The sequence below is a fragment of the Syngnathoides biaculeatus genome, chromosome 18 (genome assembly GCF_019802595.1).
Source record: "Syngnathoides biaculeatus isolate LvHL_M chromosome 18, ASM1980259v1, whole genome shotgun sequence".
Classification (NCBI taxonomy): Eukaryota; Metazoa; Chordata; class Actinopteri; order Syngnathiformes; family Syngnathidae; genus Syngnathoides; species Syngnathoides biaculeatus.
In genome coordinates, this window is record NC_084657.1 from 14,923,895 (window position 1) to 14,946,502 (window position 22,608).

The following is a 22,608-nucleotide window of genomic DNA, read 5'->3' on the forward strand; positions in this document are numbered from 1 at the left end:
AAACCAAAACGGCAGTCTTCCTGATCACAAACTGTCCTGGGGTGTTAATTAAAAAAAAAAATAACTAAAGTTGACGTTATATAAAACGTTTGCTACAAACCAAGATGTCAGACTTCTTCGTTTCTTTGAGACTTTCTTTTGTGGGTCTACTCATGAGACATTTTGACTAAAAGTTCCCATCGCTAAAGTTCATTGGCCTTTTGGGAGCAAAAAGGAGAGCCTACCTGCAACGACGGGTGCGTGCGGTCCATGTCGCCCCACGCGAGCACCCACACTTGGTCGTGTGACTTGTCGTAGAGCATCTTCACGGGAAACGGATCTGTGGCTACGGCCTGGAGAGCAAAGACCACAAAGAGTGGACTGGTTTTTAAAAATGATTGGGAGGTTTTAGGACTTTTCACCAAGGAGGTTTTCATCGGCAGTTTTTGATACATTAACCTTTTCACAATGAGGCGACATTATTCCAAGGTTGTTGCTAAATTTGATCTGGATACGATCCAGACTGCACATTTGGTAGCAAAGTAAACGTTGCCTAATTTCAGAAGAAGGCTGTACAAATAATTGAGCTAAATGTTGTATGCATGCAGGGTCAGAAACTGTACCAATTACATGCCAGATCTGATCCAGATTGCCTATTTGGCAATGATACAAACAACATCGTTTTGGAACAAGGTCGTAACATAACACGATGATGAATATGATCAATCAGCAAATTAGTTAATTCAGCACTATTAACAACTTGTAGCCATCGAATGAAATGAAATGCCAAACCAAAATTAATCCAGACCTGATCCAGATTGCAATGCAAATGAAAGAATTTTAGAATAAGATTATTACATGCAAACATAGTGATGTATAGGATCAATAAACTACACATTTATTTCTGATTACTTGAGACATATGCTGGGATGTAAAAATACGATGAAATATTAGTAAATGTGTATTATTTACATTTTAACACGAGCCAAAAAGGCTTCCAAAGTTTGGGAAAAAAGCTGTTTTTCTGTTCTCTCTCTCTCTCTCTCTCTCTCTCTCTCTCTCTATCTCTCTCTCTCTCTCTCTCTCTCTCTCTCTCTCTCTCTCTCTCTCTCTCTCTCTCTTCTCTCTCTCTCTCTCTCTCTCTCTCTCTCTCTCTCTCTCTCTCTCTCTCTCTCTCTCTCTCTCTCTCCTCTTCTCTCTCTCTCTCTCATTTATATGTTTTGGTTGAGCAGTTCACCAAAGGTCAAGAAAAACTCAGCCAGGCCTTTCAGCGACGTGTTGAGCGGCCGCTCCACTGGCATCCATCTAACATTTTGCCTGACATTTGGAAAGAATTGATTTTGGTGGGCAGCAGATGTCCCATCATGCCAACACCTACGTGCTAAACGTGCTCAGCTGGTCGGGACGCTGATGGATAGAGCAGATATAGACTATGGGGGGGGGGGCGGAGAATGAATTACGGTAAAAAGGCAGAAGAGAGAGGAGGCAGGAAGGGTCAGCATGCAGGAATAACACAATCCATTAAGTTGCTTCTGCGTGGCTGCACACACCCCCAGCAAAAAAAAAAAAAAAAAAAAATCACTTATCGACTCGAAAGTTCTACGCAAAATACCACACCATGGACAATGTAAGAAAATGTTCATGGAAATTTAAATGAAAATAAAACACGGCAACGTTTCAAACTACCATATTTTCCGCACTATAAGGGGCACCTAAAAGACTTTAATCTTATAATCAGGTGCGCCTTATACATGGATCAATATTGAGCCTTTAGCGCAGCTTATCTAATGGATGCATAACGTAACCCCAGCCTCTACTGTAGCGTCTATTCTATGCGCCTTATATACGAAAAAAGTTCTAAAATAGGCCATTCATTGAAGTTGCGCCTTTTAGTGCGGAAAATACTGTAATAGTACTTTCAAAAATGAATTAATATGCATTTTCATGGTTGGAAATCTTGGGTTTTCAATTGCAAAATGGATTCAATTCAAAATTCAACACAAATTTAGCACATAGTAAACATGGGGGAGCCCACTGTAGGAAATTAGTTCAAAATAAAAATCTGCATATGTACAGTACATGGGACATGATAACTGTACTTTAATTAATTAAGTACAAAACTTTGAACATTAACATTAAGAACATGATAGATAGATAGATAGATAGATAGATAGATAGATAGATAGATAGATAGATAGATAGATAGATAGAATATTGTGTATTTTTTATTTTGGGATTAAATCCTTAAAATGATGGATTTACAACCTTATTCCAAAATGGATTAAGTTCATTTCAATTTTGTCACAAAATTAGGTGCAAAATATTTAAATGATGATTGAAAATGTTGAAAAAATGTATTAAAACTAAAACACTCAGTTAATAAGTGTGCAAATGTACCGGTGCTGTAAATGCAGCATGAGCTTTAATCAATATGTGCATTTTTAATACATTTTCCCAAATAATTTTGATGGCATGTCACGGTCATAGAGAATTTGAAAGTGGGAAAAAAAGTGATTTAATCCATTTTGGGGGGGGGAGGCTTCTAAGTGAAAATGGAATTGCTCTCTGCACCAATGTAAACTTTTGCACTTCCCATCATGCGTCGGCTCTCAGGGAGACTTTGAACTCAACTCGTGGACGAGACAAGTTATGGGAGGGCTTTTTTTTTTTTTTTTCCCCCCTCCGCCCCTGACCCACCTGGACCACCCGCTGCGCCTGGATGTCCACCACCAGGAGTCGGCTCTGGAGGGGCTGGCTCACGTAGACGTACTTCTCGCGGACGTTGACCGCCGACGACCACACGCAGCGTTGGGGGGACGGACCCTCGCCTTTGGGGCACATCTCCTCCTGCCGGGATGGAGGAGAGTGAAAAAACAAAAACAAAAAAAACAACAACTAACAGAGCGCACGATCACGTTGTTATGTTTATGTTGCTTTTCTCTTTCACGACACGTTTTGATGTACACTCGGAGTTAACGGCTGTTTTTTTTCTTTCATTATCGTGTATGGAAAGATGGCTAAATTATCAAGTAGCCATTTACGATCTATTCACACGCTCTATTTGTTTTCTCTTCTCAGAATCTGGGAAATTAAGTTGCACTGTCCATCAGGAGTTAACAGTTGTCTTGTCGTCAGTCCAAATCCTCAGAAAGATGGCTGAAAATCGCAGGTAACCACATCAGCTTTATAACCAATTTACAAGCTGCGTTTGTTTTCTCTTGTCAGTTGAAGTAGGATTCCAATTGTTGATAATTGCAGTTTTATGTGCAAAAATGTACAAATGTAAATTAAGAGTTCAGCGTTGATGGAAGACTGCTAAAAGCGACATTGGAGTCATGGGAAATTGACACGGTGTTATTGTTTTCTCGTAATCTCCCAAAAAAAAAAAAGTTATCCTGTGCAGTACTGATCGCTAACTTTGTTCAGTAATAGTGGACAGAAAGATTGATGACAAATTCTTTAATTTACATCCTACTTATTTTTCTGTGTAAAAAAAAAAAAAAAAAAAAAAATTGTTTAAACTTTCCATCTGTTGTGTTTTCTTTTGCAAAGTAACCGACAGGGTGATGCTTTTCTCTTCAGCGGCATTTTTCCATTTCTGTGGATAAGAGGCTTGTAAAATGGACGGACTGATGGACGTTCTCATAACCTTTTCTCTTCTTATGATCTGTAAGTATCTCATTGGCGTTTCTCTTCTCATAATCTTTTAAGCAACCTTTTACCGCTGTTCTTCTCGTAATCTTTGAAGTAACACTCGAGCGTTACTCTTCTCCTAACCTATTGAGTCACATTTAATTCTTTCCCTTTGAAGTAAACTTCTTCCAATTCCTCGGCCCGTAATTTTCACAGCGGCATTTTACCGCCGTTACTTGTCGTCTTCGACGCACGTGTCAAGACTTTTACTGTAATGGCGTCGTCGCTGTTGTCTCCCTCGCCGACGAGGATCACGCTCGCAAAGTGCAGCGAGCGCTGTTTGCGGCGGGAACTCGCTAACGTGCAGCTTATTGAGTTTCGATTGATCTCTAATCCAATCACAGGCGGCCCCGTAAAAAGCTCCAATCCCTTTACGGAACAAGCACTTTTTTTTTAAACCACATGAAGCCCATTGTTCCATTTGACATGGTTTAACCGTCCGAGTATCGACTGTGTATCGTCTGCAGCAAAGGATGCGAGTAATCCCATTAAATTTGGAGGTGTTAGGGAGCCCCCCCCCCCCCCCGCTCCCCCTTGAATACATTGCACTGAACATTAGATAATCCTGTCAGTCAAATCAACAAAAGTGTACAAAGTGTAAAATCACTGCCAATACATTCAAATAGGTGGCAAGTACAAGAAGGAGTGGGAGTACAAATATTTATACTTACTGCTGATAGGTATCCGTACTAACTTGAATATTTAGTTTTGCGACATTTTCCTTTTCCTTTATTTGAAACCATTTATAATTCCTACTCCTTAGTGAAACAGAGACACGGTTCTTTTTAAAATATAAATATCTGTACTCCTACTTAAGTACTTTGCCACCTTGGATGAAAATCGGAATTACGTATGTGGCGACGATCCTCTCGGTGCGCTTGATTTGCCGGCGGATCTCGCACAGGGCGGGCTGCAACACTGTGATGCCCTCGTCGGAAAACACATAGAACATGTTGCCGACGCTCAAACCTGGAAAACAAGGCAAGGAGCATCAAGGAAGTGGATCAAGGGAGCGGGATCGGGTCATATTTATTCACACCGAAGCTTCCTGGTACTGTAAGTAAGTCGACAAAATTCAACTGAGTTCTCATGAGAACCAACCGGGTGCCAGGGGACAAAATCACTCTACGGAATACCAACTGAAAACACCATAGAAGATCGATGGATTTCGGCAATTAAACGTGATGAATGGTGCCCGACAAAAATACACACACGCCTGTGTAGCGATCGCTTCATTTCAGGTGAGAATTATTCTTCTCAATCACAAATTACCAACAAGTATTTATAATGCCAAGTTGGCTCATTGGAGAACAATGCGTGTTAAAAAAAAATAAATAAACTGCCTGTCACAGAGGTTTACGGAGGTTCAGTGTGGGCACAATCGCTTCCTTGTACAGTCTGTTGAGACAACTCCGTCCTCTTTTTTTTCCAATCATAGTTAATGAATGCGAGTTTGTGTAAACCCAGGGGTCATTTATTTAAATATTGGTATTTGCATTGAATACTAGCTGGAAAAATCGGTGGATTCTGGCAAAGGTTAACGTGTGGCCGAACACACTTCCGCGTTCACGAGCCTTGAAAACCGTCACTATGTGGGATTTATTCCAAATGAGAACAGATCCAGCAACAAAGTATGTCGTATGTATCCAGACTTACCTTCTAAATGTCTGACGGTATCGGACAAGACTCTGTGCATCGTGCTATAAGACATATTTTCGTGTCGTCTCCAACCGCCTTAGCATTGAACAATGCTTTGTTTGACCAGCAATATGGCGACGTAAAGAAAAGTCACGTGATTTTATGACGTAGGCGCACGGGCTCTATTAGCGGTACATGGTTAGCGATGTCCCAAATCTGAGCGGGTGTGTGTGGAGAGGACATTTTTCCGAACCACTAACCCAACCCGAAGAGATCCTCACACCAATTTCCATGCACATCAGATTCTAAAAGCCAACATCTGGTCCAACCAATAAATCCAGGCTTGTTAGTAACTCGGAATCTTTTGTATTGATGATAAATATTCTCATTGTTTTGATGTGGTCAGCTCGCCCCAAGGAGGAGGGAGTTCATTTGCGACTTCTGTCTTTCTGCATTCATTAATGCAAACAGAAAGCACGATGTAAACACACGGTGAAGAGTACAGAAGATAGAACCTGTGCCATCTGCTCGCCCGTCAGCTCGTCAACACATCACATTTGTAACAACCGGCAAGTGTATATTTGTAAAAACGCAGCAAGTATACGCTGCCTAACGGCCTGAAACTGACAATAAGCCAGGTTGGATGCTGTTTTCCCGTTGATAAATGTCCACAAAGCAGGCACGCTGGCACACTGTAAAACACATTGCAGCGCGCCATAAACAGCAGTCAGCCTCATATTGAAGCACGGAGACTGGGAGTGTTGTTGTTGTTGGATTTTTTTTTTTTTTGTCTTTATAATACACACAGCATCCAGACAGGATTGGATGGTTTCCGCAACAGCGGAGCTGCGAGCGGTTAGGTATGAAAAAAAAAAAAAAAAGAAGAAAAAAAAAAGGCTGATTGTGTGCGAGCGGTAGTTGATGAAACGCACCCCGGGCAGTGTACGAGGCGGAGGGGGGAGGAAGCTGGCGAGCTGGTGTTTCTTGTGGACAACACGACTGAACACGCATACTGTAATTTGCTTTCACAGGCCCGGGAGTGGCGCCGCATGCCAACTTTATCACATGAATACAAAAGGAGTTGAGCTGTATTTACCTTCCTCTCGCCACAGAATGTTTGCAACTGTAACACAAAAGCAAGACATCAACTTTAAAGCGAGTTGGCTTGGCTACTGAGGATTGCAGTCTCTCCAAAAAAAAAAAAAAAATAGACAACTACAGCGAATCCTCGCATGGTCAAAACCATGACGTTATCTGTCAGCTATTTCATTTCAAGGGTGATGTAAGATAAGTTTAAAATTATATTAATTTACAGTAAAGCCTTGGTTCTCAAACGTCCCCGTTTTCAAATGAAAATTTAGAGATTTTTTTTTTTGCTTCTGTTATCGAGCGAAAATCGGTCCTCGAATGCCCCCGACAAATCCCGGAAAGAACATATTCCGCGCGGCTAGACCAGCTGACCCACGACACGCTTTGTTGTGAATTCCCACGGCGGCAAAAAAAAAAAAAAAAAAAAAATCGAAATGACATAACGCCCACAGTGCAACCAGCGCACTTTCGTGATTCTGTATAACGCGGGCTCTGTACACAGACGTATCCCGGTAGTGATTGTTGTTTTTCTTCTTATGGAGGACTTCCGTATTAACCCCCAATCACGGCTCCAAAGAAGGCAAGTTGCTTGTTTAAAGTTATTCTGCACTTTTGTTAATAAAACGAGTTTACAAGGCTGGGGGCCGAGTAGCTGCAGATACGGCAATGGACTCCCAGCCTAGCGTACTCAACCGCTAAAGCATACACTTAAAGCAAAAAATAAATATATTTCTTGTTATTTTATGATATGAAGCATTTAAACTATACATGTATTTTTTCTAAGCAGTTTATTATCAGGAAAAGCTAAAAAAATGCATTAAAAAGCCAATTTTTTTTAGGCTTGGAACATATTAGTTCTTATTCCATTCATTGTAATGAAACATCGATTCGGTTTTCGAACAAATCACTTCTCGAACCATTTTCTGGAACGCGTTGCGGTCGAGAACTGAGGCATCACTGTACTTGGGATCATAGTTAGGATGTAAACTATTAAAATCTACAATTTTAAACAGACTAGTCATGTCAGGTCTTGGTCCCACACTTCTGAGAATTGCAAGGGTACACTGTACACAACAATATTCCACTTCTTATCAGGTTACTTAAGACATTTTTTCTTACGCGTCTTCTTGGCGGAGTCCTCGACAAACAGCGAAGAGATGTCCTCGTCCACGCCCACCTCGTTCTTGGCGATGCACGTGTAGGCGCCCGTGTCCTCGTAGCGGACGCTGCCGATGAACAGCTCGCTGCCGTTAGCTAAGAGAGAGACAACAGAAGGTGACGTTGAACCGATGGGCAGAACCCAACCCAAACAATGACGTGGATCAAGTCTAGTGGAGAAAGTTGCCGTTCGTGCACCCCAAATTTGGTAGAAAGAAGCCATGTCTGTCCGTCAGCCATTTTCGTATGACGTGTCCAAGAGATTTTGTCCCATGGCTACCAAACTTGAGCCCAGTACGCGAAACAAGATGGGCAAAACTAAATTGCAAAACGTGATTTTCCACCCGTATTTTGTGGGCTGAGCTCGACGGCAACGTTGGGTAACATCACTGGGCGAATATTAGATCGCTTTCATATTCAGACTGGGTATAAAAGACGGATGATGTTAAATCACCAAGAATATGCATTTTCACGGAACACCCCCGAATCTGGTTACGGCGACGTCTGAAGGGGTCGGTCATCATCAAAGAGGCCGTGTGATGCACAGCTGCCGTCCGGGTGGCGCTTTGATGACCAGACGCCACGCAGCGGGGGGGGGGGGGGGATCACGGGACCTCTTTTGCTGATGATGGCGGCTGCGTGGCCACAATCATCAAATGCAGCTCCAGCATCTTCCTACTTTTCTAGAAACATCTATGAAATAAACTCTCTCAGAACCGTGACTCACTTCCCAATCTTGACCGTCCTGACTTCATTCATCATTTGAAGGCAAACAAAAGTGAAAACACACAAGAGACGGGCAAATTCCTCCTCCAAATGTTTGTTTGAGATTATTTGTTGCAGAGTTTGGAACGGAAAATGTTAAAAATGATGGAACAAAAGTAGTGCAGACTTTGAGGGGGGAGGAGGTTAATAAAACTTCTGGAACGGAGAGTGTTGGTGGTATGCATGGTGAGCAGCGAGTGGAGATAGATCAGCTGGTAAGGCGTTGGCCTCACAGTTCTGAGGACCTAAGTTCGATCCAGGCCCCGCCTGTGTGGAGTTTGCATGTTCTCCCCGTGCCTGCGTGGACTTTTTCCGGGCACTCCAGTTTCCTCCCACATCCCAAAAACATGCAACATTAATTGGACACTCTAAATTGCCCCAAGGTGTGATTGTAAGTGCGGCTGTTTGTCTCCTTGTGCCCTGCGATTGGCTGGCAACCAGTTCCAGGATTTAACCTGAATAGGAATAGGCTCCAGCGCTCCCCGCGACCCCCGTGAGGATAAGCAGCTAAGAAAATGGACGGATGGATGAATAAACACCATATGTTACCATTGGTAGACCCATAAAAGTCTCAAAAAGCCATCCCAAAAAAAAATACACAGAACGTCTGCCAATTTGTTCTGAAGCAGCCATTTTAGATGCATTTTGGAAATTTCGAGCAGTCAGTCCCCCAGGCCAGATTGATATTGGCCGACTGCTTCCAAATTTGAAGCCAGTATCCTCGGAACGTGGACGATGCAAAATTTTTAAAGGATTTGAGTTTTTCTAATTGTCTGTTTGTATGCATGCTGGCGAAGTTTAATTACCAGCCATAAAACAATAATAACATCTGCATTTAAAAAAAAAAAAAAAAGCCCCCTTAGGTGCTTTCACTGAGCAGAAAAAAGCAAAGTCTCTCAAACAAGAAGTTAACCAACTTCTTTGAATTGACCCTTTTTGGGTCTTTTTGGACATTTTCAGGGGTCCTTCAAAGTCAAACTTATGCCAGACATTTCGACCGATTGTTGCAGTTTGAGACATTTGCATCATCACTCACAACGACGCTGACTAATAATAATAATTGTCTCGCCTAACGGCGTCATGTCAGAAACGGAGGCTCTCACATAATTGTAAGTAATCTGCACCTGGCAGTTCGCGGCGAGCAGGGTGCACGCTAATTACAGCCGTTGACATTTCTCAATGTTTTCTTTTATCACCCCGATAACAACACGCAATAATGCACGATCCAAAAAGCGCTTTAATTACATCCAAAGCAGTTACGCTCTCATTTTTTTCTTTTTCTGGCAACATTCTGGATGCGCCACATTCATTAAATTTGTAGTTTTTTTTTTTAATACTTACTGTGCAGGTTAGGTTGTTGCAAGGGATTTTAATTGAGCTTTTAATTTAGTCAGACAAGTAATGTGTTGTGGACCTTCCAAGACCTTTGGGGGGCTGCTCGTGGGATCATTGATTTGTTTATGTTGATGTTCATGCAATTATCTGGATACTTACTTTACATTACTAGAATACAAATGTAAACGAGCTCAAAACACAAACATGAATCCATAACCCTGTCTTCAAACCTGAATTAAAAACACCAACCTAGGCTTGAGACCCTCATTCGAAATACTACTTTTAAACCCTAAACTTTGGGAAGCGCCAACCAAGGCTTGAAAGCTGAAATTAAAACCTTACTTTGAAAGCCTCACACTTGTTTGAAAATTAAAATTTAAAATCAGGGTTAAGGTTTTTAAAATTAACCCTAACTCTCTCAAAACTATAATTTGAAATGCTAACCTTACTTTGAGACCTAACTTGAAACCCAAAACCTTTTTTTTAAACCCTGACATAATCTTGAAACCCTAACACTGCCTTAGGGTTGAAGACCTTCAACCAATGCATGAAAGCCTAGTTTGAAACCCTAATTTGAAACGTCAGCCAAGCCGCTAAACCTTTATTTGAAACCTCGACGTTAGTTTGAAACACCATCCCAAGCTTGAAGCGTTCATTTGAAACCCTAAACCTACCTTGAATACATACTATGAACCGCTAACCCAGGATGGAAACCCCGACCCTTACCTTAAAACCCAACCTGTGCTGCAAACCTTAACTTTAAACCCTGGCCGAAAAGCTTCACCCTTATCTCAAACTCCAACCCTGTCTGGAAACCTTAACCTCGTCTTGAAATCTTAATTTCAAGCAAGCTCTTGTTTCAAACGCAGATCCTTGCATGAAGCCCTAATTTGAAACCGGAACACACATTGCGAGGGGTCATGCCGGAGCGTGGGGGGCCGGGGGGGGGGGGGGGGGGTGCTAAGCGGCTCTTCGTGCAGAGAATGAGCCACGTGCAGCCAGTGAACTCTCGCTTCACGACTGCATCCTGGCTCGAGGATGGCCACGTTTTATTTTAATGGATTCATTTTTTTAACCAGTTTGCTGTATTAATGTAATTGTGATGTAACTTCCCAAGGGAGACGATTTTTATCTTATGTTACTTCCAGCTTTAGCTCTTTAATTACATGAATAACATACAGCTTGATTTTAATTGTCTGCCTTTTGGATTGATAGTGGCCACTTTTGGCTTATTGATAACATTTGAAAATGCACATTTAGGTTTTCTTTACATCCATCCAGCCATCCTTTTTCTGAGCCGCTTATCCTTACGAAGGTCGCGGGAGTGCTGGAGCCTATCCCAGCCTTGCATCGGACAGGAGGCAGGCTACACCCTGAACTGGTTACCAGCTAATCGAAGGGCACATAGAGACAGACAACAGTCACTCACAATCACACCTCGGGGCAATTTAAAATCTCCAATTAATGTTGTGTTATTTTGGAACGTGGGAGGAAACCGGACTGCCCGCAGAAAACCCACGTAGGCACGGGGAGAACATGCAGACTCCACACAGGGGGATGGCGGAATTTGAACCTCGGTCCTCAGAACTGTGAGGCCGACGCTTTCCAGCTGCACCACTGTTACCCCTTCCCAAAATCCTGAAAACAATATTTATTGACAGCTTTTTCATTATTAAAAAGAAGTATCATTTTACAGAATTTTATTTTACTGTACTTGTACTGGACATACAGTAGTCATAATTCAATATATCAATATTGAAAGATTTTTGTCTATTTTAAAGTCGAGTATTCATTTGCCTTCAGCTGGTGTCTTGGCCACCAGAGGGCAGTCAAATACATGGAAATGGATCCATAAAGCATTTGGTTACAACTGCTCAGTAAGTTGCAGTAATGATAGTTGTTTTCCCCAGAAGATAAAGAATATATGACAAAAACGGATGTTAGTTCAAGACAGAATATGTTGCTCACTAATAAGCTGAAAGGGGAGTAAAAAAAAAAAAATCAAACAAGGCCCAAGTGTTTATTTAATAAAAAAAAAAAAGTTGGCCATAAAAAGCCAATAAGTGAGTCTTTCTGAACACCCTCTTTCCCCGCCCTCCACCCCTGAAAAGCGGGGTTATCGTACCTTTGAGAGAAAGTTGCTTGGCGGAGCGCGGCTGCAGCTCCACGCCGTTCTTGAGCCACAGCAGTTTGGGATCGGGGATGCCGTCGGCGCGGCAGTGCAGGCTGGCAGACACGCCGGGCTCCTGGGCCTGCGTCTCCGGGTAGACCAGGATCACCGGAGGCACTGGAACGCACAAACGAGAGAGAGCGAGGGAGGCGGGGGAGTAAGACCACCAGCCACGCGGAATTACTTTCACGGCGCCCTGGAATGGATTCGCACGGCCGAGAGCTCGGGGGCGGCTTTATTGCGATTGCTGCATGAAAAAGATGTTGGACTACTTGGCGGCGCCCGAGGGGAGAAATGTTGCGAGAGAATGTAGGCGATGAATGAATGACACCTGCAGTTTGCAAAAGCACCTCAGAGCCTGACAAATTCCTGCCTTTTTTCCCCCCTCATGGCTTTGGCATTCATGCAAGGGAAGGTATAATAAACAAAGAAGACTCTCCAACCAAAATGACCGCGGCACTTTTGGGAACAGACCGACGGCGTCATCTCTATGTTCCTTTGAGACCCCAATGTGTCTTCATCCCACTTTTATCGACTTATTTTATACCGCTTGTGCAAACACAACATTTCAAAATCTGTTTCTCTCCCCCACTGCGGCTGTTGCTGCAATGCGGGGACAAAGCGACGCTGGGAGCGTTTGGCTTTCCGAGGTCAGCCCGTGCGCGCCGTAGTCAGGGAAGAAGGGGAGCTAGACGAGCGGGAGTGTAAGGAAGCAGGGGAACGAGGGAAGTAATGAACAAAGAGCGCAAGGACAGAAGGAGCAAGGTAACGTAAGGTAACGATCGAGTCAAGTAGCGCTGGAAAAAGGAAAAACGAAAGGCAGCATGGATAGAAGCGGGAAAGAAGAGAAATACAGGAAAGAAAGAGAAGGAAAACAGGGCCACAAAGTGACAAGGATGGAGGAAACACTGGAAATGTGGAACCAGAACAGCAACAAGGGAGTAAGGAAACAAGGAAATAGCAAAGTGAAAGGAAAGCAAGGTAACAGTGGAGCAAGGGAACAAGAATGAAAGCCAACGTGCAATGAAATAAGGATGCAAGCAAAGGAAATGAGTGAAGGAGAAATGAAGCAAGAGGGCACGTGAAAAAGGATGCAAGGAGTGAGGAAGGGGATGAAGAAGAAAACAAGGACGCAACAGAAGCAAGGACATGTCCTGTCGACGGAGGGATTAGTTGATAAGAAAGTGGGCCCGACTGACCGTTGACCTGCAGCACGTGCGTCTGGTGGAGGTCCTCGTAGCCGTAGGCATGGCAACTGTAGTTCCCCATGTGAATGGTCGTCACCTTGGTGATGTACAGCGAGCCGTCATCCCCAAAGTCCTTCCACACACAAAGCAGGCGGGAAAATTAAGCGGGGACGGCGAAAGGGGAGGACGGGGGAACAGCGGGAGAAGGAAATGGGATGCCGCCGCCGAAGGGGACCGAGGGACGGGAGGCGGGAGAAAAGCCGGGGGAAGCTTGATAGAACGTGGCGGGACGGCCGAGGGATCGCGATCGAGCCGGCGTTGGGGAATTTGATCCTTGGTGCTGACAAATTGCAAGGGTTAAAAATATAACAACCATTAGCTTGACGGATGGGGGCGCTTGTTTGTGGCGCCGGCGCGCGCCCGGGGGGGCCGCGGCACACATTTTAAGCACGGATTAAGGCATTCCGTTTTCTTCTTGTCCTGCCAAGTGCCACGACCTTTTGTCTACGTACTCGTTGGAGGGCGGTCAACGATCGCCACCACCTCAAGAGATTGAAATTCTCAAGTACGACGCCAGCAAAAAACAACAACAAAAACAACAAGAAATGGGCCCACCAACTTCCACGTCAGTCGACTCAACTATTTATAGGGTCATCTTTATTACTGAACATAATTTAAAAACATGAAAATGTCTCAATGTTTCAATGTCTTTCCATTTTTTTTTTTTAACTCTCAAATAATTTCCACAACAGAGACTGTGAGCTAGCGGTCGCAAAATAAGGTAATTTCTTCGCACCTCGTTTCTCCTGTCGTCTGATTGGAAAGACGAGTCCCAAATACGACAAAAGCAGCGTAAAAAAAAAAAACCCGAAGGAGGACAGGCGGGGACGTGGCTAATGCTTTCCCAGCGATTCGCCCAGACTGGCTGGCATTGTGCGCCAAATGTAAATGGCGGATTCCAAATGGCACCCGGCATAATAGGACGTTAACCTTTTATTTCATCAAAATGTACTACACGGCAAATTACGGTGGGCCCGTTATTTCTATGAAGGCTTTTGTGCGGCTAAGGACATTGGAGCTGGCCTTCAGTCGCGCTCCAAATAATTAAATTCAAATTCATCAAAGAGTTTTTCTTTATCCCACACTGAAGCATTAAAGTGTCACCGCTGTGTTTTTCCACACAATCATGACGGGGGGAAAAAAGATCAGAAAAAAACCTTCATTTCATGTTTTTGTTGTTGTGCGTCATGTTGCTGCCACTTACATGCAAATACAAATAGTTGCACGGTAATGAAATCAAAATACATTATTCATTACTTTTATAATGAGCGGCAATTTGCCACATCGTATGTCCACTCGGCTTCCCTGGACCAGCTTGTGATTTTAATACGCACAGCAGCTCGGATTTAATACAAGAAAACTAGGGCTGTCAAATGAGATATTCTCGTTTGTTCATTATTTAAAAAAAAAAAAAGCAAACAAAACACATGAACAAATTAATCAAACACACTTATACCAAAACTGAAATAAAATGAATAATAACTTCAAACAAAAATTTGTATCTCATGTATATTAAGAGGGAAAATACTTTTTTTTTTTTTTTTTAAACAAAAAATACGGAACGGGATAGTTCTATTTCACCAATTTCAACAAAAGTAAGAAAAAATAATATTAAAATGAAAATTATTTATATAATGTACATGTATAAATTTGCTCATCCACACACACTGTGGAACCTTGATAAAACGGACTGGGAGGTGGTGGGGGGGGGGGTCGTCCATTACAGCTGTTTTTCCGGTACATTGGAGCACCATATGCACCCATATTACAGTACAATACAATATTAATATTTTGTACTTTTTTTTGTAAGTTATTGTAAATAAATAAACGTTTCAAAATCTATCCAAAACCTACCGCTGTTGTGCTTTATGCAGGCATCGTTTACATACTTGACACGTCATATTCACCCTTATGAGCAGTGTAGAATAAATAAGTCCTTCCTCGATTCAACTCCAACTTTTTGTCCAAAAAAAAAAAAAAAGAATTACTAAAAATAGAATGTTCCGGACTCCAGAGACTTGTGTGTTGTGTTCCTCTTTGCAGAGCACTTTGCTAGAAATGCTAATATAAAAGATAAACTCCAGCTATAACTGCAGTCACGTGGAAATGTTACCACATTCAACACGTATCTTTTATGGCGGGGTCCGACTGCATATGTATAAGGGCGCCACCTCATCATTATGATCAAACACAAACAAAGCCTGAGGACGCAATCATATTTTGACCCAAAAAAACAAAAAAAAAAGGACAAAACAATAAATGAAAAGGAAAACTCACATTGATATCCTCGAGGTCCAGGAAGTTGAGAACCACGCCGTTCCTCTTCCAGATGACGGGCGGCCGCAGGGTCCCCTGAATGGCGCAGGTGAGGACGGCACTCAGGCCCACCGTCACCGTCGAGACGCTGACCCGCCGGTCCTCGGCCAGGCTCAGCTGGACCACCTCTGCCGGGGGAGGGAAAGGATTGCGGATCGGTTCCGCCATCAGGGAGGAAATAATTGTTTGACGAAGGCAGGGAAAAAAAAATAAAATCACGTACAAGTTGCGAAATGTGCTGATGTTGTAGAATAGCAGCCGAGGCTTAATACATCTCCAGGGTCCGTCTCATTACCAGCGGAGCGAGGAGGATAAACAGCTGTCCCGGAGTGATTCAGCTCGGGAATAAAAAGAGCACGTGGCCGAGGACTAAATATCATTCTTCTCATTAAGGAAAATTTATGTTCATTGGAGCGGTCGCGCATCATTCCGTTTCACCTTTTGCGGCAGGGCCAGGAATTATTCTCCACTTTGGTCACCGCTCATTGAGCAGCTGCGGGGTCGAGCAGGCTAAGGGTTAGCGGTGGCTGCTGAGCTTTCTCGCGGAAGGCTCTAATAGAGGATATGCAATATAGATATAGATATGTCTTTGCCTTTTTTTCTATTTGGTTTCAAGTTTCGCAAAACACGATCTGTTCTTCGGGTAAAGCCTGGGAAAGTCCATCTGGACGGCTGCACTGGAAACTCGCCGTTGACAAAATCTCGATTCACTCGGCGGATCATTCAGAGTTGTTTCGCATCACAATCCTCGGCAGCTGTCGGCTTTGTCGTACCTGTCTTAACCCGTGCGCTGATATTTGAAAAAAGGAGGCAGAGAGAGCAGAATAAAGCATTAGCTGAGCCTTGTCCCTCAACCTGGTCTTGGAAAAAGTCTTTGGACTACTAATTCATTGTCATATTCAGCTGATATTGTGTGTGCACTTTCACATCAAGCTCATATCCAGTATCTACAGTAAGCGATACATTTTCCTGTGACGGTTTTGACGGCTTGTGAACGCGGAAGTGTGTAACGTTGATCTTTTCCGCTAGTATTCAATACAAATACTAATATTTAAATAAATGACCCCTGGTTTTACACAAACTCGCATTCGTTAACTATGATTGGGGGGGAAAAAAAGGACGGAGTCGTCTCCACGGAACGTCTCCGTAAACTTCTGCGACAGACAGGTTTTTTTTGAACACGCATTGCTCTCAAATGAGCTAACTTGGCATTATAGATACTTTTTGGTGATTTGAGATTGAGAAGATTAATTCCAACTAGAAATGAAGTGATTGCAACACAGGCGTGTGTGTATTTTGGTTGGCCACCATCCATCATGTTTAATTGCTGAAATCCATCGATATTTTCGGGTCTTTTCAGCTGGTATTCCATAGAATGACCTCTTTGAATATTTTACATTTTTACAATATATTACGTCACGTGCACGAGCTCTATTAAGTGACTTCACTGAATTCTTGAGTTTATCTTCCCTGATTTTGCATCTCTATCGACTCTTCTCCAACTCCATCAAGTCGATGCGTCTATCAGCCACACTTCATGACAGATGGTCGCGACGAGGCTGGTGGGACGCAAATCCAACTGCATTAAGTTCTGGGCGATGCTTCTCTCTCTTTTACTGAAGAAGAGCTACTGCACAAGTCCAAGTATGTATAATTATTTTATTCTATAGCTTCATTTTTATGTTGTCTTATTCAGAGGAATGTGGTCAGTGGTGAGCGATAGGTAAGCGCCACTGGCTGGGATATCGTTTTAAGGTTGAAAAATGTCGGACCAGTGTTATGCGTGTGGATTTTTGGGTCGTAGCAATTACATTTAAGCCACAAATTAACAATGTGTGCTACTCATCTGCCCGTGCAGGAAATTATTGGCCCGAGTAGCATCGTCCGTTCCTCGGGTTTGCCTCGTAAAACTAGCAAAGGGGGACAACAGAGTTGTCGGCTCGCTGCATCAGTAATTCCTCCAGAGACCTCGTACGTGCTCTGCCTGCCATCACTCTCACTTCCTGTCGGGCACGCTCGCGCATTCCTGCCTCGGTCAATCGTTCGGCATTAGTGCGTCGCTTTGATTCTGACTCATGCAAGCGTTTTCACGGCTTCCTTCGCATCCGTTTTTCACCATTACAGTCTTTCCGCAGTTTTCAACCACTTTGAACCATTCAAAAGTAAAGATGAAAAAACGAAAATCGGGACATCTTTGGAACCATTTGTCAATGTTCCAAAAAGACCCACTTCTTCCAGAAATCCACCACACAAAATAAACATGTAAGTGTATGAGACATTTAACAAAAATGCTCCCCCATCGCTCCAAATCAATATTCAAACTGTTCCCCAAATTCCATAAAATTGACAGTAAAATTACCAATTTAAAAAATGTACATTTTTAGCAATTCAAATTTCAATAACTAAATAATACATTTCAATAACTAAATAAATTCCACATTTGACACATTTATATACTATCGTGCAAATTATTTTGCCTTCACGCAATCTGGAGATTGCGGACTTCAGTTTCAAAACCACGAGTTTAAGGGCACCCAATCCCTGCAAAAAGGAACTAGAAATGTTTCCTTCCTGTCTCTCGCACTCTCTCTCTGTCTCCGTTAGCAATGCTGATTGATTAGCGGAGGTCCCGGAGTCCCTGGATGGTCAATTACTGGCTTGTGTGCGGCCGGGGCTATTCCGGGAGAAAAGGGTGGGAAACTAGCAGGGGCATCATTTTAAAGATAATGTCATGACATCCTTGCCCAGCCATGTGGATCGTGGAGCCTGTGGATACGCAATTTGTCCCCTCGTTGTGTCAGAATGGGTTCAAGACATGGGAGGAAGCCTTGAATAGCTTGACAATAGGCCCTTCATTTTTTTTTTTTTTTAAATTCTGCAGGATCTACAGCTGGAAAACCAGGAAAGATGTTAGTTCGCTATCTCTCAACACCTACCCTTTTCCTAACCTTAACCCCAACCCTATTTTGGAGCTCATCTCTCATTTGGCAGCGGGAGAATCAATTTATTAAAGTGATGCTCCCTTATCTCTCGTGAACGTGACACAGGATCTCAATCCAGATAATCGTTCATCTTTAGAATGAGGAGCAGGTAACCCAAACACCCAGAACACCCAGCCTCTTTCTGACAGGCCCAGCTAAGTGGCGTTTCGTGTTCTTGAGAGGGGAGGGCCGGGGAAGGGATATAAAAGCCTACGGTAGTTGTCAGAGAGGGTTTCACCTGACCCAAGGGGCGGAATCTGTAGAGATAGTGGGAAATTTACAGTATACCTCCAGCATTTTTCACAAGTTCTAGGCCTTTTCTTTCATGTCGCCCCCTACCAGAGTGATCGCCCCGAGCGACGTTCACCAACGGCACAGGGATAAAATCTCTGTCCACGTGATAACGCGTGCGCGAGCTGTCGAGGGCGCGCCGATGAAACAGGCGGGGCTACGACTGCTTATCGAAAGGCCGCTGTAGCCAGGGATGCCGTGACGATGAGCTAAGTGAAGGCGGACAATTCGAAGGGACAACAAAGAGACAAAACTTTTTATTGAACCTAACTCCAACCCTAAAGATATATTTAACTATAACCCATACACCCAAGATCATTAACTCTGACTCAAACTCCCCTAACCTCGCTAAACCCAAAACGAACCTTAGACCCGTCATTGTGATCAACCGGCCACAAAAGTACTAGCAACATGAAGGTTAGTGTCAGTAGAGTACTTTTGTAAGAACATCCCCCGCTCTACTCGCCACGTCGACACCTTTGGCCTACACCTCAATCCTCCCCTGGAATCTTTGCACCGGCTGTAATCCTCGCCCTGATCAAAAGGTGCCCTCATCCTACTGAATATGGAGGAGCCGAAACCAAGCAAGCTACAAGCCGACAAATAGACTCGTCTTGCCTCTCGACTTTCTCCACTGGGCCGTTCCTCGGATTCAATCCCGTGCTTTAGTCGAGACATAACTGCGCGGCTATAACTGAGCCATCTGGCCAACTCGCTGACAATTCACGGCAAGCAGATGTTTTCCTTGAAGGGAACAAAAGTTCCCCTGGGAGCAGTGCAGGGAAATATGATTTTCTCTGCTGTGACAGCAAAATATTTTGGAAAAACAGCTCCCGATGTGGCATCGGAACAAAATTTAGGACCATTTGTTACAACTGACATTGACGAAATTTGTGAAGAGTATCACGCAGAGGATGTAAGACTTGAAGTCTCAGATCTTTAGGACAGTATTCCACTTGTTTTGTTTCTGAAAAAGTTATTTTAGTGTATTACACAAACCTGGTAACCAGGCAGAACACTACAATGTCGGGTCCAGAGGCCTCTTGAAGCGAGTGTCATTGAATGAGCGCCACTAGTTTATTTCACTTGGATTCAAGGATCATATTTTTGATCAAATCGCGTAAATGAAAAGACAACTTGCAAGCTTTGCAACTCAAAAGATAAGCGACAACTTCATTTAACCTTCATCTGTCACTATTAAAACTGAATGAATAACTGAGAAGACCAACGTAATAGGCAAATTGGAGACCACTTTTGGACCACTTGAAAAAAAACACGTGACTGCAACTGCTTGTACAGATGCTGAATGCAAAGGTGGTTAACGCGATTGACTGAGCAAGATCGTACGATTTGACGGGCTCGAATTAATTAAGTTTTGTCACAGTATGGGGATTTGCTTGAAACTTGGTCTTGAGCTTTACTTATGAACCGACATGACCAAAGGTACTGATCTCAACTGCTCAGATTTTGGCAAAATTTCCGTGTTTTTTCGGGTAGTGTGGGGGTGTTGATTGGTGAAGTAGCCTCCTTCTTCTCAAAAGACACAAACCACAATGAGAAAGAACGCCGAACGCCTGATTTCATTAAATACACCAAAGGGTAAGTTGGGTAGCGCACTCCCTTGGTATCAAAGCAACAAGGAAATCAAATTATTAACAATAAAAAAACCGCAGTAGAAGAAAGGCTATCAGGGTCGAAGCAAAGCCCCCCGCGCCCCTGCACGGATTTGCATGTCTGCGGCTAATTAGACACGAAAAGTTGGCGGAAAGGAAGAAAGGCGAGAAGCGCAGGGAGCAGGCTCGGGTGGGATTACTCGCTGTGTAATGACGGGGAGATAGTGGAAGATTTGTCCAACAACGAGCGCACCGCCCGCCAGGAGGTCAGAACGATGATTTTACATGATCCCAGGCTCGCATTTCCCATCGTCAAGTGCAATTTGTCTTCAAGTAGATCATGTCAACCCTGATATTAGTCACTTTGGCGTGTCTCGAGCAAGGATTAAACTCCACTCTCAATTAAAGTTCTAAATTTAGATGAGAACCCTCAACTTCAGACAGAATTTGACGGGAAATTAATCATCTTTTTTTTTTTTTAAATAAAGCAACATAATTGTGCATTAAAATCAAACAACGATGCTTTCAAATGCAAAAGGTAAACAGCTTTTTACGGTCCAAGGGATTTGGGGTCCTTCAAATAGGAACTTGTCCTCGAGATTTTGTCCGACTGATACCAAATCTGAATCGACAACCAGACACTAAATTGAAAAAAAAAAAAAAAAAAAATTGAGTTCTCATCAATTGGCATTAGTGGAGCTTAGTTGCAATCTTAGATTTTAAATTTAAATTTCCATCTTGCAACATTTGGTTATTATTCATCCATCCATCCATCTTCTTTGCCACTTATCCTCACGAGAGTCATGGGGAGTGCTGCAGCCTATCCCAGCTGTCAACGGGCAGTACATCCTGAACTGGTTGCCAGCCAATCGCAGGCCACGTCCAGACAAACAGCCACACTCACAATCACACCTAGGGGCAATTTCGAGTGTCCAATTAATGTTGCATGTTTCTGAGATGTGGGAGGAAACCGGAGTGCCGGGAGAAAAACCATGCAGGCACGGGGAGAACATGCAAACTCCACACAGGCGGGGCTGGGATCGAACCCGGGACCTCAGAAATGTGAGGTCAAAGCTTTACCAGCTGCTCCACCGTGCCGCCCACATTACACATAAATATCAAAAATTGTAATTTTACAGTATGGCAAGTTTTCATTTGAATTTATTTAATTCATCTTTGTATTTTTATATGTGAAATAAAATGTTTTTGTTAAAAAAGGCACTTTTGCATTTTTCAACATAAATCACGTTGAATAAAAAGTAGTACATTATTTTCCATTTTACTGTCTGCCATTCAAAGACTTTATAATTTCCAATTAAAAACACAAAAATCTTTCTCTAAACTTATTTTTTTCACGTCTTTTATCATTTGAAATGCAAAATGTGACGACTTGTAACATTCAACTTTTTAAAATTTGTAACAAAATAATCTATGATAAAACGTTTTTTTTCTTTTTCCTCGTAACCTTTTAATCCAGGCTGTGATTGACGTTATGATTAGATTATGTCGTGGGTCAAGAAATAATGGGCATTGGGACACAAATTGCAAGGAAAGCAAAAAAAAAAAAAAAAATCATGTATAGGTGTGAACACTGTAGGCGTGTTTTTCAGCGAATCCTTTTAGTTATGAGCTGCAGAAAAATGGACCGTGTTTGTGAACCGTGAGGGTTGACTGGAAATCCATATTTCCCTTCCAAAGAGCACAACAAACCCTTCCAGTGAGGTCAGGTAATGTCACCCCCCCCCCCTGCTTCCAATGAGCTCGACTCTCCGTGTTTCGAGTGTATAAATCCCGCACGGCCGCGCTGCACAGTGGCTGCACAATAAGTGTATTGCCGCCATAAAACAAATTGATGGCCGCTGAGGTTTGGCGCTTGTGTTTCTTCATTCAGCCGCGCAGTAAATTACTGCTTCCCTGCACCGCCTGTGCTCATCTCCGCCTTACATAAAGACTCGGGTGTTCCATCTGCCTGCAGTATGTGCGCAATGGAGGGAGGAACACGGGCGAAGGTGGGGAGGGCGTAACATTGTCTTCCTGCACCCCCTAATTGTTGATTATGCACTTCCTTTACCGCAACTCTTCTTTATGTTTTCCTCGCCAACTCGGGGAATGCTTTGTGTGCGGTTGGACTAAATAAATGATTCAGATATTAAACAGACAGCTAGCAGTTACCATGACAACCAGGCTCAGACATTCCCCAGCAGTTGTGTAGCAAGCAGCCGTCCGTTCCTTACGATTATTATTGTAATAAGAACTTTGTAGCTGTTTTTTTCTTTTTTGGGGGTAACACACTAGACCAGCACAAGTCCATTTTCCACTACACAGTACGTACT

At 43.1% G+C, this 22,608-nt stretch overlaps 2 protein-coding genes across 12 annotated transcripts in view; one reads left to right on the forward strand and one right to left on the reverse strand.

Annotated features, from left to right (window-relative positions):
- Window positions 1–22,608, forward strand: part of LOC133492023 (uncharacterized) — a 99,011-nt gene that overhangs the window by 47,767 nt on the left and 28,636 nt on the right. For 5 of the 9 annotated variants that reach the window (XM_061803896.1, XM_061803897.1, XM_061803899.1 and 2 more), the window contains 3 exons: window positions 3,058–3,148; window positions 3,532–3,648; window positions 4,577–6,396. In XM_061803896.1, the coding sequence (XP_061659880.1) occupies window positions 3,058–3,148; window positions 3,532–3,598 (158 nt within the window). In that variant the 3' untranslated portion in view covers window positions 3,599–3,648; window positions 4,577–6,396. Of the gene's footprint in view, window positions 1–3,057; window positions 3,149–3,531; window positions 3,649–4,576; window positions 6,397–16,902; window positions 17,035–22,608 lie in introns of those variants that run through there. The other 4 variants (XM_061803900.1, XM_061803901.1, XM_061803902.1 and 1 more) reach the window with 3 other exon arrangements.
- The window catches only part of fstl4 (follistatin-like 4), a 167,412-nt gene that overhangs the window by 7,595 nt on the left and 137,209 nt on the right, over window positions 1–22,608 (reverse strand). For all 3 annotated transcript variants that reach the window (XM_061803890.1, XM_061803892.1, XM_061803891.1), the window contains 8 exons: window positions 15,352–15,518; window positions 13,027–13,147; window positions 11,783–11,944; window positions 7,519–7,653; window positions 6,407–6,433; window positions 4,523–4,641; window positions 2,677–2,826; window positions 225–332 (listed from right to left, as the gene is read on the reverse strand). In XM_061803890.1, the coding sequence (XP_061659874.1) occupies window positions 225–332; window positions 2,677–2,826; window positions 4,523–4,641; window positions 6,407–6,433; window positions 7,519–7,653; window positions 11,783–11,944; window positions 13,027–13,147; window positions 15,352–15,518 (989 nt within the window). The remainder of the gene's footprint in view (window positions 1–224; window positions 333–2,676; window positions 2,827–4,522; window positions 4,642–6,406; window positions 6,434–7,518; window positions 7,654–11,782; window positions 11,945–13,026; window positions 13,148–15,351; window positions 15,519–22,608) is intronic.